The 16,932-nt window shown below is 51.5% G+C and overlaps 2 protein-coding genes across 3 annotated transcripts in view; one reads left to right on the forward strand and one right to left on the reverse strand.

Moving 5' to 3' along the window:
* The window catches only part of CCDC149 (coiled-coil domain containing 149), a 100,432-nt gene extending 98,008 nt beyond the window's left edge, over positions 1-2,424 (forward strand). For both annotated transcript variants that reach the window (XM_045989589.1, XM_045989599.1), the window contains one exon: positions 1,805-2,424. In XM_045989589.1, coding sequence (XP_045845545.1) covers positions 1,805-2,226 — 422 coding nt within the window. In that variant the 3' untranslated portion in view covers positions 2,227-2,424. The remainder of the gene's footprint in view (positions 1-1,804) is intronic.
* An 8,211-nt stretch (positions 2,425-10,635) lies between these two features.
* SOD3 (superoxide dismutase 3) lies at positions 10,636-15,754 on the reverse strand. The gene is made up of 2 exons (XM_045989608.1): positions 15,605-15,754; positions 10,636-12,038 (listed from the first exon to the last, which is right to left on the reverse strand). Exon 2 carries the CDS (start codon positions 12,020-12,022, stop codon positions 11,282-11,284), a length of 741 nt encoding a protein of 246 aa, XP_045845564.1. The 5' UTR covers positions 12,023-12,038; positions 15,605-15,754; the 3' UTR covers positions 10,636-11,281.
* Between the last annotated feature and the right edge of the window lie 1,178 nt (positions 15,755-16,932).

Consider the following 16,932-nt stretch of genomic DNA (forward strand, 5'->3'; position numbering starts at 1 on the left):
TCCCAGTAGATAGACTGGGAAGTGTCTGTAGTGGTTGATTATCTTGCTTCTTGTCCTGGCTGCTGGTTCCATGGGTGTGTCCATGGTGTGAAATTCAGTGAGTTGTAGATGTAACAGTCGGCACACTTTTATGTACGTTAGACTCCCAACAAAAGAAAAAAAGGAAAGTGAGGAACTTTTTATAAATATTCTTGAATGCTTAGAATGTGCCAAGCACTGTGTACAAGTCAGGCAAGGCCCCCGCTTACATTCTAGAATAAGATCAGCGTGTCCAATGCTGAGCACTGAGCCCAGCACAGAAAAGCACCTAAAAAGAATTGGCTGGTATGATTCACTTAAAGAGGGAGAAACCACAGGCGCCTGCAGAGACCGAAAGCTAGCATCATATGGACAGAAGGACGCACAGACATGAGAGAACCATAGGACACGAGGCTGCGGGCTGTGGCAGGAGCAGATTGGGTAGGACCTTGTCAGAGACCTGAGTGAAAGGAATTGAAATTTATCCTAGAAGCAGCTAGGCTCTGGCGAAAGGTCCTAAGCAGGAAAATGCATGGTCAGGACAGGTCAACTTCTTCTGATCGTCCTGAGTTCTCCCTCAGCTTCCCCAAGTCCCAGCTGTCAGGCTGAAGCTGTCTACATGTATCTGAAGCCAGCCGGATCACGATGGGTCTCTACCCTGGTCCCAGTTTCCCCGGCCCCTGGCCTCTGAAACCAGCCCTGTGAGGCTCTTCCATGCTTGTCACCACTTTCTGGCCTGAGAGCTAAGAAAATCTTGACTTCAGGGAGCCTCAGAGTCTGGGGTCCAATGCACACAACCGGGTGCTGAGAGGTTGCTCCCCAGGCGGTCTCCATCCTACAGAGCCTCCGCGGCTTAGGTCTGGAAGGGACATCAGAGACTCCTGCCCCTCAATTTGTGTCTGAGGAAAGGAGGCCAGACAGGTTCTCCTGATCACAATGAGTAGGTAGGAAAACAGGGCTAGGCGCCAGTTCTCAGGACCCCATTCTCTCCCATCCCCCAGCAGTCGAGCTCGGAAATGTCTGCTGTTCAGAGAAGAGGTCTGGGTAGAACAATTTAGTTAGGAGGGGTGGGGAGTTTAAGCTTCTTTTGCATATAACATTTTACCAACACTGAGGAAACATCAGCAGTATGCGTTGAAGAATGAGGTGCTGTTGGAGAATGAGTGGGAGGATGGGGATACTAAATGCCTCCCACATTGTTCTTCTCTTTCCCACCAGGAAGGCCGCCAGCACCTCTTTTCATGACTAAAGATCCCAGGTCTTTCCTGAGCTGCAGAATGTACAGAACCTTTGTCCTCAATTTAGATGCTTAATTGGCACGAAGAAGCACAGTTAGAGCGGGAAGCAGGAGATAACCAGGCTCCCAGAAGGGTCGGGTGATGGCCATGACCATGGGCTCCCCTTCCCTCCGTGAATGACACCGCAGTTGCCAGGGTGGCTGCTTTCTTTTCTTTTCTTTTTTTTTTAATTTATTTATTTGACAGAGAGAGATCACGAGTAAGCAGAGAGGCAGGCAGAGAGAGAGGAGGAAGCAGGCTCCCCGCTGAGCCGAGAGCCCGATGTGGGGCTCGATCCCAGGACCCTGAGATCATGACCTGAGCTGAAGGCAGAGGCCTAACCCACTGAGCCACCCAGGTGCCCCGGCTGCTTTCTTTTCTAATGTGGGTCCCTTCAGCAGCAGTTTCTGTCTCTGAGCCCCTGTGACGTGCGCCAGAGGTTGGGAAGAGAGAGGCAGCGAGGGCTGACTTCCCGCCAGAGGTCTGATGCTGTCCTGGGTCTGTTTCAGGGGAGGCCCAGAGGCCAGAACGAGATGAAAGCCAGGCCGCCACTGAGTCATTGATCGCACCGGAGGATGCTGGAAGGCCAGCCGGCCACTCCCCAGCAACTCAGAGCCATGGGAACCACTGCAACCCCTTTCATCCTTCATCACCCCAGGTAGCGTCTGAGGAAGAAGGCATAAACAGGCTTGGAGGGGAAAGAATGAAACTGACAGAGGCAGAAGCAGAAGGGGTCAGAAGAGCGAGTCCCGGGGAGGCTCAGAGGCATGAGCCGGGGACAACCCCACCAGGCCTGGCCTCCAAGGGGGAGGTCCCCAAATCTTGCCTGGGCTCCTTTGAGTCCAGCCAGGCGGCAGGCGAAGCCTCCAGCCCAGAGATCAGCAAAGAGACCCCAGAGAGTGGTGGCACGAGGAGCGCGGTGAAAACCTGAAGAGGAAAGAGATCCGTGTGGTGACATGTCTACAGTGCAGGGGACGGTAAAGAATCAAGCGTCCGAGCAGCTCTCGGAAGCTGCTTTCTCCTCACACACTTCCAAGTCTGCAAGTGAGAAGAGACACAGGTCCTCTGGCAAACTGTGAATATCCTGATGATGCCAGCCCAGTTTGATTTATTAAATGCGCGTCCTCAAGCTTCTCGGTGTCATCTCTTTCTGCCGGAGACGCGCTGCTGTGAACACGGCCGGGCACAGAATCGTGTCAGCCATATGGCTGGTTTTCGGCATCCGTCTTTCTGTCAGCATTTGTTTTATTAGAGATAAGACATTTTTCTATTAGCGTTTAATGTTGTCCATCAAAATTATGGGGAGAGCATGAAATGGATGGGGTTTTTAATCAGGTCCCCCATCTTTGTAATGGTTAGGCGGCTGGAGAGAAAGGTGGCATTGAGCATAATGGGTCCAGAGGGCCCATGGCTCCGCTCCATCATATCAGGGCCCCGGAGGACCTCCCAGCATGGGTGTTCTTGGCACCCTGCCCATGTCTGTCATGCCACCGACTGGCAGGTGGAGAAGGGCTTAAGCGGGCTCAGAAGGTTGGGTTTCCGGTTTGAAATCCACAGCCCCTGTGGAGACCCGTTTGTGGACTGCTTGAGCTGAGTTTTCTAGCCTGTAATTCCGAAGGATTAATCGACCTGGAGTGATGGGAGGGAGGAGAGGGGAGGAAGGGGACTCCAGTGGTATTTTGATTTTTTCATTTCTGAGATAAGAGCCAGAGTCTGGGAGCATTGGTTCTCTGCATTCAACGCCATGTGCTGCCTATGGGGTTTTTGTGGCCATGGGGGGTTGGGACAAGATAAGCACTTGGGGCAGGAAACCCTTCCATCCCATCCAGTTTCCTGTGCCACGTGAAACCTTCACTCCTCCTGCAGTGGGTTAAGGCTGCCTCCCTGCGCTGCCAGGTACCAGATCTTGAGACACAGAGCACGCGGCCCAATAGTGGAAAGAGAGAGGGAAACAAAATAACTTCATTACAGCTTGTTTCGGGGGACTGCAGAACCAAGGACATAGGGTAGGAAGGGAGGGGATGTCAATCTTCCTTGGTTCTTTCCTGAGGGATAAAATTAGCTCTTCTGGGTGGCATCTAGAGCTGCAGAAAACGGAGGACTCATCAAACAATAGGCCTTTCTTTGAGCAAAACTCAGTTCATTACCCCAGAAAGGCCTGATATCATATCCCAGAGCTCAAAACACCCTTGAGAACCAGAATCACTCCTACGAGAGGCTCTCCTGAGGGAAAGGAGAGGCTCCCGAGGTGGGAAAATGGCAAATTTATCCAAAATATCAGATGTGTACAGCAGGTGTGCACACTCCCAGGTGTGAACCCTGCGAACCCGCCTACCCGGAAACTTCCCTGCCACATTTCATCTTTGCCCTTACTCTGCTGGTGGAAATTTTGTGCTCTTTCACCCTGAAGGAGAGTGAAGTGTAGGCAAGAAGGTCCAGCTCGGGGCCGGGGAGGGCCTCCAGCTGCTTTCTTCCCACTCACCAGACATCACCCTGATAGTGGAAGAGGGGCATGCCCGGGTCAGTGCTCTGTTGCTCCCGGACCCAGGAGCTGGGATCTGGACACATCATCAGCCCCCAAAGCCCCATTCATCCCTCTGTGCTTCAGCCTTTCCCGGCTCCCCACCCCCGCCCCCTCGACTTCCTCTCCAGGGAGGCGGCTTCTGCAGCTGCAAGGTTCGCACAAGCCAGCAGGCACGGAAATAATTTTCCTGCGGCACCAGGCCTTAACTATCTGCAAATGTTCAGCGCTACTGCATAGCCTGCCAGAGCCACCAAAGGAAATCACAGCCAGATTTAATACAATAATAATAAAAAGAAAAAAAATCTCTCCCCACGGAAGCTGTGGTTTTGACGCGCAGTCGGCCAGGTGCACATCTTTAGGGCCCATTCCATCACCTTTGGGAAAGCAGCACTTATAATAAACTCCACAACATTCCATCACGGGCAGGGAAACCATTGTGAGTCCCAGAGAGTGTGGGGTTCAGGGTAGGGAGGTCAGAGGGAATGAAAACCCAAACTGTGCATGCTGTCTGCCTCAGAAGGTTTTCTGTTATTAGATGGAATTGGGGCCAATGAGTTGATCCTGTCACATGAGTAACCTTGACAATGCCCCATACACACACATGACACCGTCCCACCCCCGCTGTTCCAGCCCAGTGCGGTTCCTCTGTTCCACAGACATTAAAGGGAGTTTCAATAGTTACTTATGGCTGTCTTTTGTCTTTTTGAGTCATCATGAAAGTGCACAGCATTCTCTCCCTTGTTCCACCAGCTAGCCTTGCATCAGTCTGAGCACGCTCAGCTACATTTCACACTTTAAGAGATTTAAACGATAGGAAAATGAGTTGTATTACATAACAAGAACCTCAGAAGTAGGGTATTCTGGGACTGGTTTATTCAAGAAGTCATCAGGGATCTGGGTTTCCATCTCTCTCCTCTGCCTACCTCAGGATCAGCTACTCCCTCAAGCTGCCAAAACAGCTGCCACAGCTCCAACATCAGTCACCTGTTCTCACATATGTGTCCAAAGGCAAGAAGGAAGTTTCTCACGTGTGTCCATGCATGTGTGTGCATGTGCATGAATAAGAGTAAGAAACCTAGTTCTTGTCGCATGTCGATGGTCAGAATTATCACATGCTTATGTCTAAACCAACCCCTGACGAGGGAGATGGAATTCCAGAAAAGGGTTTAGGCTCCTCACATGTGAACTGGGGAGGGCCTGTCTCTGGGCATGCAGACTCTAAAAGGGTGAACAGCAAAACAAAATCGAGCAGTACAGGAAATTTGAGAATAGATTTAAATAGGCCAACAGCAGCATTGTCTCTGAACCCCACCTCTGATTTTGTTTCATTTTCTTCCCTTGAAAAGGCAGACTATTGAGCTACTCATGAGTTTGGGGCTGGGGGGCGGGGCCGTGGTTGTTTGTTAAGAAGAATGCCATCTCGTCTCGGCTCTTCCTGGGCTGCTTGATCATCTGTTCTGTTTGGTAGCTGGGACGTTCCCACCTTTGTTTGCCTCTTCGAGTGTGTCTGTCCTTCCATTATTTTTCCAGCTTGGTTGCCAGCAGAATGCAGAGCAGTCTGGATAAATGAAACAGAGCTGACAGTCTCTTAATGAAAGCTCGTTTGCACATACTGCATTTCTGGTGACCGCTCTGTACCTGAGAGCCTTTAGGTGTGGAATTTTACATATGAGCATGTGTCGTTCTTTTAATTAAGGTCCCTGGAAATGGATTGGCTTTTTTAAACCAGGCATCTCTCATCCCTAACTCCTCTTTCCATGCTGCCTCTGCCCACCTTCCTCTCCCCCTCCCTCGTCTTCCTCACCTCACACAGCTGTTCCAGAAGCCTCTCTAGCTAGGAGGCTTCTGGGGCATTCAGCTCAATCCCAGCTGAAGCTTCCAGCAGCCACTCCAGGATCTTCATTCAACTAAACACATTTTCCCATCATTGTGACTCTTGTGCCCTCAATCCCCAACACCCACCAAGACAGGGGATTCTAAAAAGGCTTTCCAGCATAAGTCATTCACGTGTTGGGGTGAATCTTCAGGTGTGTTAGTCCCATGAGAGCATTTGCACTTACCATGTGACAGAAGAGGTTCAATCTTTTTTTTTTTTTTTTTAAGATTTTATTTATTTATTTGACATAGAGAGATCACAAGTAGGCAGAGAGGCAGTCAGAGAGAGAGAGAGAAGCAGGCTCCCTGCCAAGCAGAGAGCCCGATGCGGGACTCGATCCCAGGACCCTGAGATCATGACCGGAGCCGAAGGCAGTGGCTTAACCCACTGAGCCACCCAGGCGCCCGGTTCAATCTCTTCTTTAAGGAATTTCAAAGACCAGCTACCTGCTCATCGGTGTTACCTTCCTTCTTTCTTTAATATTACAGCATGCCTTCTCCCCTCTTGGTTTTCTGCTCCTCCAAAAAATGGGGCCTCTCCTGGCCCCCATCGCTTTGCTGCAGGCTTTTGGATGGCTTGGTATTCCACTTCTCTTTGAAAAAGTCCTCTCTCGGGGCGCCTGGGTGGCTCAGTCGGTTAAACGTCTGCCTTCGGCTCCGGTCATGACACTAGGGTCCCGAGGCCTAGGATTAAGCACCACTTTGGTCTCCCTGCTCAGCGGGGGTCTGCTGCTCCCACTCCCTCTGCCTGTGCGCGCGCTCTCTCTCTCTCTCACACATATAAACACAATCTTAAAACAAAAACAAAAACAAAAAAAAGAGTCCTCTCTTTGAGTACCTTCTCTGTCTGCCCTTTGCTTTCATGGAAGCAATGGAATGGAAATGGAATGGAAAGGCTTCCAAATGGAAGCCTCCATTTGGAAAAACCTCCCTCCTTAATAAATACTTAGGGTACCATGACCCGGCTCAGTCAGGATGTCAAGAAGCCAAAAGATTCCCCTTAACTCATTACTTTAATATATTCCTTTTTTTTCCACATGTCTTTCTGAACAGAGAAAAAATTTGAAAATCAGAGATGCAATAGAGAGCTGAGTAGTGAATCTAATTAGAAATGAGAAGCAGAAAAAATAAGAGAGACCTGTCTCTCGATATTATGATTGCTCACAAAAACAAAACAAGTTGATACAGCATGAAGGCAATTTAAAATGATAGATACAGATGCGCGACCTTACATTTTAGATCACCTCTTGACTGAGAGGGATTTTTTTTTTTAATAGGGAAAGTTTGTACAATATTGACAAGTTTGACTTTCTGGAATCTATGTGAGCCCTGGAATATATTTTGGATCTTGGCCAAGGCTAGTGATAGCCTATTAAATTTAAAACAATTGGCTTTAAAAAAAAATGCAAACCAGCTGCTATCTTGTAGTTTAATTTAAAGAAAGAAGTAGCTTCTATTCATTTGCAGACCCTGTGTTATTGGTTTCTACGATCATCATGTAATATAACTATATCTTTTTTTGTTACCTGAAATAAACATGTGGTAATTTTCCTGGTATCGATGATTATCTTTATTATTTGCACCATTTTCTCTCTCCACCCTCGCTGCAGGCCAATGATACAGGCTGAACGTTCCTCCTAGCGCATTCTAACAACTTATCCGTTGCAATCTGTCACCTAAAATTATTAGATCATATGGCAGTCGTGAAAATTATGGAGAATGTAAAGATTTTATGCATTCAGTCAAAAATGCCAGATCTAAAATCAGTTGGTTTATTTCCTGCAGTCTTTCAAGTTGACCAAAGCACTCACTGATTTGCTCTATTTTCTTACGTTTTTAGTATTTCTGTATATATACGCACTGAAAAGCCCCACTCGGAAAAAATTCACTGCAATTCTGAGAAAAAGCTTATCCTAAACATCTAAAGATAGCATTTCTAATTATTGTCTACATTGTGTTTAAACTGTGCAAACTTGAGCATTATTCTCACTTTACCAGCTGTGTCTAGGTAGAGTCATTACATCAAACGCTTCTAATTTTACAAAAAGAAATCAAAACAAGTGTGTGTTTAAGTCTCAGTGACAAATGCAAACCCTGTGAGTCAAACAGGCAAACTGATTAGCAAGCTGGCTGGGAAGTCAAAACAGCGAATATAAGGAGATTAACAAAACAGATCTGTAAGATGAGAGGAGTAAAAATAGCCTCCAGGGGCCAAGTGGGGTCCAGTGGGCGGGTTTGGTGGCACACATCAGGTTCTGTGCCCAAAACCAGATGCCTGCCTCCACCGCCCGCCATCTTCCTTCCTCTCAGAACAACCCCGCCCCCCACGACCACCCCCTGGGGTCAAAGTTCATCGCAGCCAGTCTCTTCACAGATGCCAAAACTTTCTTACAAACCTAAGTGAAAGCAACCTTTCCTTTACTTGACTCCTTCTAGTCACAGGACCCTCACTACCTTACAAGGTTCCATTCGTAGGTTAACTATTTTTCTGCCGTTAGCCATTGTTATTAAGTGGGCATGTACTAGATACTTAGGTCTTCAGGCAATGCTATATACCCGTCACAAATAACACTTGATTTCATCCTCAAAACAATATGATGGTCTTATTTTATAGATGAGAAAACCCAAGCCCAGAGAGGTGGAGGGACTTACCCAGTCCCACAGCGTCTGTGGCAGAGGTAGGGTTGCAAACAGTCCTTTGTACCTGAGCCTGAGCTGCCCACCACCCTGCTGAATGCATTCCTTTGCCTTTACAGTGAACTGTAGTTGACCCTTCTGTTATTTCCTTTCTTTGTTTCTTGTCTCTGGAGTCCCACAGAATAGTTTATCAGTCCAATTCCCCTTGATGGAGAGAAAGGAAATTAAATGGGTCTGCTAGGGGCGCCTGGGTGGCTCAGTGGGTGAAGCCTCTGCCTTCGGCTCAGGTCATGATCTCAGGATCCTGGGATCGAGAGAGCTCCGCATCCGGCTCTCTGCTCAGCAAGGAGCCTGCTTCCTCTCTCTCTCTCTGCCTGCCTCTCTGCCTACTTGTGATCTCTCTCTCTCTCTCTGTCAAATAAATAAATAAAATCTTAAAAAAATTTAAAAACCTTAAAAAAATAAATAAATGGGTCTGCTAGGGTGTCTCTTTAGTCTTGGGGGGGCAAAGATAGTGAAAAGGGAAACTAAGAACAGAAGATGCTATGATGTGAAAGTTTGTATCCCCTGCTCCTCCCGGCCCCTGCCAAGATTCATACATTGGAATCCTAATCCACAAAAATGATAGTAACAGGGGTAACACCTTTGGGAGGTCCCAAAGTAATGACAGGGGAAGCCTTATAGAAGAGGCTCCAGAGGGATCTCTAATCCCTTCCTCCAAGTCAGGACACAGTGAATGTCCATGGTTGTGAACCCCAAAGAGAGCCCTCATCCGACTATGCTGATGCTGTGATCTTGGACTTCTAGTCTTTGGAGCTGTGAGAAACAAATCTCTGTTGTTTATAGGCTACTCCATCTGTGATATTTTGTGATAACCCAAATGGACTACAACAGAAGGTTAGCACCAGCCTCCTTCTAAAAATAAGTCCAAACCTTCCTTGATGATCCTGAATTAACCTATAATCGCGGGAGCAGAGTCGAAGATGGGGTGTTGGGCATCCATCCATGGGATGTTTATGGCTCCACTGAGTGTCCTATGTGATTCCTGCCCTGTTTTCACAACTTTTAATTGTGGGGATAGGCACGCACATCTGGTGAGATCAGGATATTTAGAGACTCCGTTTGCAAGTTCCCTTTTAGGGCTGATCTGCACAGTTCTGGCTAATACTTCAAACCAATGAGAACCAGTTGGTGGAGCAAAGCCACCAGGCAAAAACCTTGCTCTCTGGATGTCACTTGGGCTCAAGGAAAGATTTTTAAATAACAAGTTAGTCCTAGTAAGAAGCAAAAATAACCACTGGGGATGGGTTTCTGGCTAAGATTCCATTTGACTAATGGCCTTGAGAGTCTGGGAGAAACGGAAGCTGCCTCTGAGTAACAGGGAGGAAAAGCTACAGCTACAGAGTGAGTCTGCCCAAGGAGGTGAGTGTTTTTATGAAATCAGTGAAGGTGTTTAGGGGCACCTGGTGGCTGGGTCAGTTAAGCAACGGACTCTTGATTTCAGCTCAGGTCATGATCTCCAGGACCTGGGATTGAGCCCCACATCAGGCTCCATGCTCAATGTGGAGTCTGCTTGGGATTCTGTCTCTGTTTCTCCCTCTGCCCCTCCCCCTACTCAAGTACACACTCTCTCTAAAATAAATAAAATCTTTTTAAAAATAAAATAAACAAAGGTGGATAACACTTTCTGTTCTAGTCTGTGTATAGATTATAACTTTCAGAAAAAGAGGCTGAACATCCAAGTCAAAGCCTATCATTGGGCTCCATGGTTCCAACTTCTTGAAATCAAGAAGAACGTTGTCCTTGTCTGGGTCATGGAGAAGGCTAGCAACTTCCAACAGCAATGCTAACCTCCCTGTAAACTGCCCACTGGATGGCTTCACTGCCCTTTCCCTGCCATCTGGGAAATGGTCCTTGGGCTGCACTTACAGGCACATGCCAGGAGACGCCGGGCCCAGTGAGGTGGCATGAGCTGTGTGCCAGGTGGGTGGCTCCAGCCTGGGAATCTCCAGGAAGCTTGTTGCAAATAGATGTCCATCTTTTCCTTCGGATGCCGGCCCAGGAAGGTGTCATTTTTTTTTTTTTCCCCTTCTCACGTTCCCGAGTGATCCTGGTGCCCTCCATCCTCGGAGCCCCACAGAAGGGCATGGCAACCAGAGACTGAATACAGGGCCAGCAGACTTGGAGAGAGGAGGATAAGGAGAAATCCTGCAGGAATTTGGGAAATATCTTTGCTATTTCCAAGGAGTAGCTGAGCCTGGGAGCAGAGCCTCAGACAAACAAAATAAATAACCAAGGCCCCAGTGCAAGTCTGAATTGCTGAGTTTTAATGCGCAACACAAAGATTGCCAAACAGCCCCCAAAGGAGCAACTCTCTGCGGGTGGCAGTGGGCGAGCGACAGACAGCTGAGGACACCAGGCAGGGGTGCCTAACCGCAGGCTCATTTGCTGGCATGGTGCACGACAGGCGGGGAGGCGGGCATGGGAGGCTGGGTAACCCCAGGAGGGGTCTCAGAGCTCCTGAGGATTCTACAGGGTGGGAGGAGTCCTCAGGGCAAAGAGGGATTTCAGGGCTCCTGGAATGACAGTAGGGGTCTCAGGGTGGGAAGGAACCTCGGAGTGGGGGGGGGGGGGGTGTCTGGGAGGGTAGGTGGGGTATTTCAACACCTCCACGGGACCTTAGAGATCAAGATGATCAGAGGGCGGGGGCTGCCTCCTGGAGGCAGAGGGGTCTTTCCGCATACGTGGTTGGAGGTGTCTGGGTGGGGGGGATTTCCCGGGAGACCTCAGCCGTGGCAGCCCTGGGACCCGGCCTGTGGGTGTCTTTGGGAGCAGAGGGAGAGACTCGTGGCAGGCAGGGGACAGGTCTGGGCCGCGCGCGGAAGGGAAGGGCGTAGGGGACCAAGGGGGGGGGGGAATCCCCGTGACCCCGGCAGATGGAGGGGCGCGCTCAGGAGGTCTTGCACTCGCTCTCCCGCCGCCGCTTCTTGCGCTCGGCGTGCTCCTGCGCTAGGCGCGCCCAGGGCAGCGGCCCGCTCAAGCCCACTACGCAGCAGGCGAGCCGGCGGCCCGCGTTGCCATTCTCCACGCTGGCCGGGTTGCTGCCGCGGCCCAGATCGTCCTCGCCCGCGTGCACCACCACGGCGCGGCCCACGACGGAGTGCGGGCCGGCGAGCGAGGCAGCGAGGTTGCCGCGGTACTTGAAGAGGCGGCCGTCGCGCACGGCGAAGTTGCCGAAGTCGCCCGGGTGCTGCGGATGCGGCACGGCCAGCGGGTTGTAGTGCGCGCCTGTGGACTCGCAGCCCTGGCTCAGGTCCCCGAACTGGTGCACGTGGATGGCCCGGCTGGAGCTGTTGGCCTCGACCGGGAAGCCCTCCAGGTCGAAGTAGGCCTCGAGCCGGGCGCCGGGCGCCAGCTGCCGGAAGAGCACGAGGCCGCTCACCCGTGGCTGCGCGGCATCCAGCGTGGCCGACGGCTCCACACGGCAGGCGGCGTGGAGCGCGGCGTCCGGGCCGTCGGCCGTCGCCTGTCGCTGCGTCAGCTCCTGCCAGATGGCCGTCACTTTCTCGTGCATGTCGCGGATCTGCTCCGCCGTGCTGGAGCCGGGCTCCTCCGGGTCCACGCCAGGCCAGGCGCGCGAGGCGGGTGCCGCCAGCAGCAGGTAGGCACACAGCAGCAATGGGGCCAGCATGGCCAGAGTCGGGCACCTGTGGGCACCCCACGGGTGGGGCGGAGCGAGCCTTAGTTGCTGGCACCGGGGAGCCTCTGGACTCTGGACCCCAAGGGCTTCTTTGCCCTGTGGGCATTCCTGCCTTAGCTCCTGCGTCTCAGACCCTGTCACACTGCAGGACCTGGTTAGGTGCTAGGGTTGTAAAAATGGGTTTGACACAGTCTCGGGGAACTCATGGCGATCTTTTTGAGCCGCAAGTGTGATCATAGTCCTTTCCAGCCCTGGCTCCATCACATGGATGGAGTCTTGGGGCAATCAGGGGAACACCTCAGGTCGGGTAAGGGTGGCCCTTCCAGACCTCCTGCCTCCCCTGATCACCCCACCACATCCCCTGCCACTCTGGCCAAACATCCTTCCTTACACACCTACGGAGACTAGCTGCCCCTGCCTTCTTGGTCTTTGCACCAGCGATGCCCTCTCTCTGAAGTGCCCTATCCTGTTTTTGGCGCGCACAGTAGACTTGAAGACAGAAGCTGAGTTTTACTCATCATCCCCAGCACCTGGGCTGGCGCCTGGCTGTAGGCCACCTTTAATATGTGATTGTTGAATGAGGAATTCATGGAGGGAAAGACAGGTCATCAGATCATTCTAACACCCTCCCTGTGACTGAAGATGGAAGTGTCTTGTGCTGGAGAGGGACAGAGGAAGGAGTACCCACACTGCCGTGCGAACTCCCAGAAGGCTTCCCAGAGGAGGTGACATTTCAACTTGGCCTTATAAAGCAAGCAGTCTTTGAGCTGAGCCAGGTTGGAAGCCCATTTCAGGCAAGAGGAACAATGTGACATGTTCACAGCCTGTGAAAGGGCATGGTTTGTTTAAGGAAGGGGTTGGGGGAAGTTTTGTGTGGCTAGAACATGGTGTGTGCAGCCAGGGAGAAGGGAATTTAGAGCTGACCCTCAGGGGCTGAGGGTCTAAGTTTGCTGTGCTAAGTAAGGACTGTGGGTATTAGGCTGGGCTGGGGGTGATGTGTGGTCTAGAGCCAGTGGAAATTTTAAAGCAGAGGGCAACGAGATAGTTTTCAGTTCATTAACCTAGATGGGGAAAGGCTATGGGCTGGTCTTTGGGGTTGGAGGGAACAGGGAAGGTGGAGTGGGAATAGCCTAGCAAGAGATGGAGACACTAAGAAGGAGAAACAGAGACAGCCAGAGGGAGATGAGTTGCCTGGTTGCCTCAGTGCAAAGCGGACCTGATGAAGGTCTTCACCAAGGTGCAGGCAGCAAAGATGGAGGGACATGGATTTGGGAGACATCTTGAATAGCACTTACAGCAGGGGTGGAGAGGGAGCCGGAACAGCTGTGATGATGGGGTTCCCAGCAGGGAAGACGGGGCAGACGCCTGGTGGTAGGAGGCCCTGAGAAGTTGGGAGAGAGGCTGAGTTCAACCTGAGCCGGCTGAGGGTGAGAGGCTGGTCAGTGCCCAGGTCAGGTATCTCTTTGGTAGCCATTTGGAAATATGTGTCTGGCACTTGGGAGAGGCAGTGTCCGGTGAGAGGTTTTCAGTGTTGACTGCAAATTGGATTCTGGCTCTAAAAGTCACATGCCCAGGCCTCACCCAAGTAATTCTGATTCAGTGGGCATGGATTACTATTTTTTTAAAGCTCCATCAGAGACTCGGGGACTCAACAAGGGTTTTGGAGTCAGACACAGACTCAGATCCCAATCCCAATGTGTGCTTGTCACCTATTGTGGGGAAGTGACTGACTCTGTCTCAGCTCCCCACCAGATAAGGTAATGTCACCAAGGATCATGGTGAAGAGTCAGTGAGATATTATATGGCAGGTTGTCTTCATAGTTTAAAGTCTGTCCTCATAGACCAGTGCTCTCTCCATAGAACTGGTTTGCAGGTCAGCCATGATTTCAAAGGCACATGCCACTTGAAAAGCAAACTCCAGGGCGGGGTATTTATTCCTTCTGTAACCATTAAAGAAAGGCAGTCTAGTATGACAATGAAAAGAATGGGTTCTGGGCTCACTGTTAGTGTAGAGCAGCAGAGAAACTGCTGGACTGAAAGCTAATTGAGCTCCACCTCTCTTCTGAGCCTCAGTGTTTTTATCTGCGAATAGGGATAATAATATAGACCTTCGAGGCTTGCTGTGAGGTTTCAGAGAGACAGTGTGAAGGGCTAACATTTATCAAAAACACCTACAGGCACTGTTAAAAGCACTTTGTCTCGAGTTACAGAAGCCTTCCCTGAGCCCTGTGGGGTAGGTATTACTCTTATCCGCCTTCCAAAGAGCAGGAAACTGAGGCACGGAGAAGTAAGCCTCTTGCCCAAGGTTTCAGCATCAATAAGCAGCTGATGGCAAGATTTAGAAGTGTGTGGCCCAAGCACACTGAACAACTGAAGGCACACAGCACAGAGCCTGGTTAGGTAGAAAGTTCCCTGTATCCGGCAGCCCTTAGCAAACAGAGGGAAATGTGGATAGAAGTTTCAGGATGATCTGCTGAGAGATGCTACTGAGGCCATGAGAGGAGAAGACTTGGAAAGACTCCAAGAAGGAGGAGCAGGAAAGGTAGGAGAAGTCCAGAAGGGCATGTCAAAGGTACCACCACCTCAGACAGGGCCTGGTATGGGGTTCCCCACTGGAGCCCCGGGGAGCGGGTCCGGCAGTGGGGAACCAACCCAGGCCTCAGCCTCGAGCTCTCCAGCATCATCATCGCCTTGCCCACCCCTGCCAGCAGTCCTGCCCCTCGGAGGGCTCTGCCAGTTGGAAAAATCTTCCTTAAAAACAGAGCAAAACCAGATTGTTTGGGGTGTGTTAATGAAACTTTCTATTTCGAGAATGCTTGGGTAATACTTAACATTCAAAAGAGATTCTTTTCTCTTTAAAGGAAAAAATTCTTCTGCAACCCTAGGTCAGCCCGGACACTGTGGTTCTAAACCTTGACTTCTACCCGCCCCCCACAAAGCCAGTCTGCGGCAGGCTCACCCATCTCACACATGCACACCGTCCCCCTGAGACTGAGCTGTGAAAGACCATGTGGTTTGGGCAGGGGCCGGGGGTGCTGTGTGCCTGGTCTGGAAGAGAAGATAGCTTATCAGAGACAGAGGACCAAGGAAGCCAAAGGCTGTGCCTCGTTCCTGGGTCTGGATCTCAGAAGACGGTGGCCCGTCCAACATTCCAGTTCCTCATTCCTAGAAGGCGCCCTGACGATGAGTCTGAGCCAGCCAGGCCCTCCCACCCATGCCTCCCCCAGTAGGTGGCTGGGCCCTAGTAGGTCCAGGCACCGGAGACATGCAAGAGCCAGAGAGGCTGCCTTCTTCCCTCCAGTTTCTCTTTTTTAACCCTAAAGTCTGCGGGGACAGGCCATCGCAGGTGCAAAGGACAACAGCTCCTTTCTCTCCCAAGGCCTCCTCCCTCACCCCTCCCTCTACCTCCCCACTCCTCCCTTTCGGAGCAGCCAGGTTCTGTCCTTCAGTGAGTGCCTCTCAAAAAGATGATCAAGCGCTTTTCCAAGCAGAGGCCAGACACCCCGCCCCAGTTCCAAGCTCATAAAAAGCACCCTCAGAAAAGAAGGAAAGGATCTTCAACCAGGCACCCACCTTTCCAGCTCTTCCAAGAGAGCTTGCCTTCTGAGAAGTGGGGAGCAGCACCCAGTGTTCGCAGGAATGCAGGCAGACTCCCGAGGCCTGGCTGTTTGTGGGTGTGCAGGGAAGCCAGCCCACGGGAGTGGTCACGGCCAGGAAGGCCGGCCATTGGGCTGACTGAGGGAGGGTCAGGAGGCCCTGTCCCCGGGTGTGGAATGGCCTGGCCCCCTCCTCCTCTGACTCCACCCTCCTCCGTCTCCACCTCCGCCCTCCCTACCCCTGGGTTTGCCCGCCAAGTTTTCCTCCTTGTGACTTCACTGGTCTGTGCAGACGTAGCCAGTGACCTTCAGCACACAGCTGGGAAATAAGAAGTCGGCAGAAAAGAGCCTTTTTGGAGAGGTGTACAATGGCCTCTTTGTGCTCTCCCCTGCTGTTGACTTATGTTTGCCGGATGCTACTAGGAAGGAAATGGGCCCTTGCAAATATGGATGGTGTTTTGTCCCGGGGCCCTGGTGCCAGCATTTTGAGAGGTGGGGGGGCAGGAGGGTGGTGGTCACATGGGCCAGGCTGCCCAGGCCCTGCCGTGTCACTTCCTAACTGTGCTTCTGCACCGGCTCCCACGGGGGCTTCCCCTTCATTGTCTGTAAAATGGGGATCTGATGCTGACCCGGCGGCCGGCACACAGTCATGCTCGTACACCATCACCATCACTCTTGTGGTCACTTTATCATTCAAGTTATGGAGGAGTCTTCTAAGAGTGTGTGACCCAGGGGACTGTGAGCCTTGTCCGCCCCTGCTGGCCCGCTTGCCTTTGTTGCTATGGTCTTTCCTCCAACACGGCAGCCCCTTCGCAAAATAGAAGCTTTTCTCTCCGAGAAGAGCCAACAGGGGAGAAGGCTGCTTGTCTGCCTGCCTGCCTGCCTGCCTGTCTTCCTTCAGCAAGTGGGCTGTAGGCACTCACTCCAGGCTGGGTACCCAGAGCTGCATGAGCCCCTGCCCTCTGGGGAGGGCAACAGATCCATCAGGCGCAGGATGGGGAGTGCAACTGAGGAGGGATGGTTGGGGGGCCGGGGGGGGGGGGGGGCGCGGGTGGCGGCTAGAGACCCAAACACTAGTCTTGGCAGCAGGAAAGGTCAAAATCTGACTTCTGGGCTCCACCCCAGGCTGAGTGAATCCACTGCCAGTTTCCTAGAACTGTTTTTTGTTTTTGTTTTTTAAAATTGGTCATTCTGGTGTGCAGTCAGCTTTGGGAACATCTATTCCCGCTTCCTTTGGCAACAGCACTTCAGTTTTCTGCTTGGAAGCCAGGGCTCATTCCATGCATGAGGTATTGACTCCATCCC

The sequence above is a fragment of the Meles meles genome, chromosome 2 (genome assembly GCF_922984935.1).
Source record: "Meles meles chromosome 2, mMelMel3.1 paternal haplotype, whole genome shotgun sequence".
Taxonomy (NCBI): Eukaryota; Metazoa; Chordata; class Mammalia; order Carnivora; family Mustelidae; genus Meles; species Meles meles.

What these genes read in the sequence shown, in the direction of transcription:
- SOD3 (XM_045989608.1), bottom strand. Translation starts at nt 12,022, where the DNA reads ATGCTGGCCCCATTGCTGCTGTGTGCCTACCTGCTGCTGGCGGCACCC.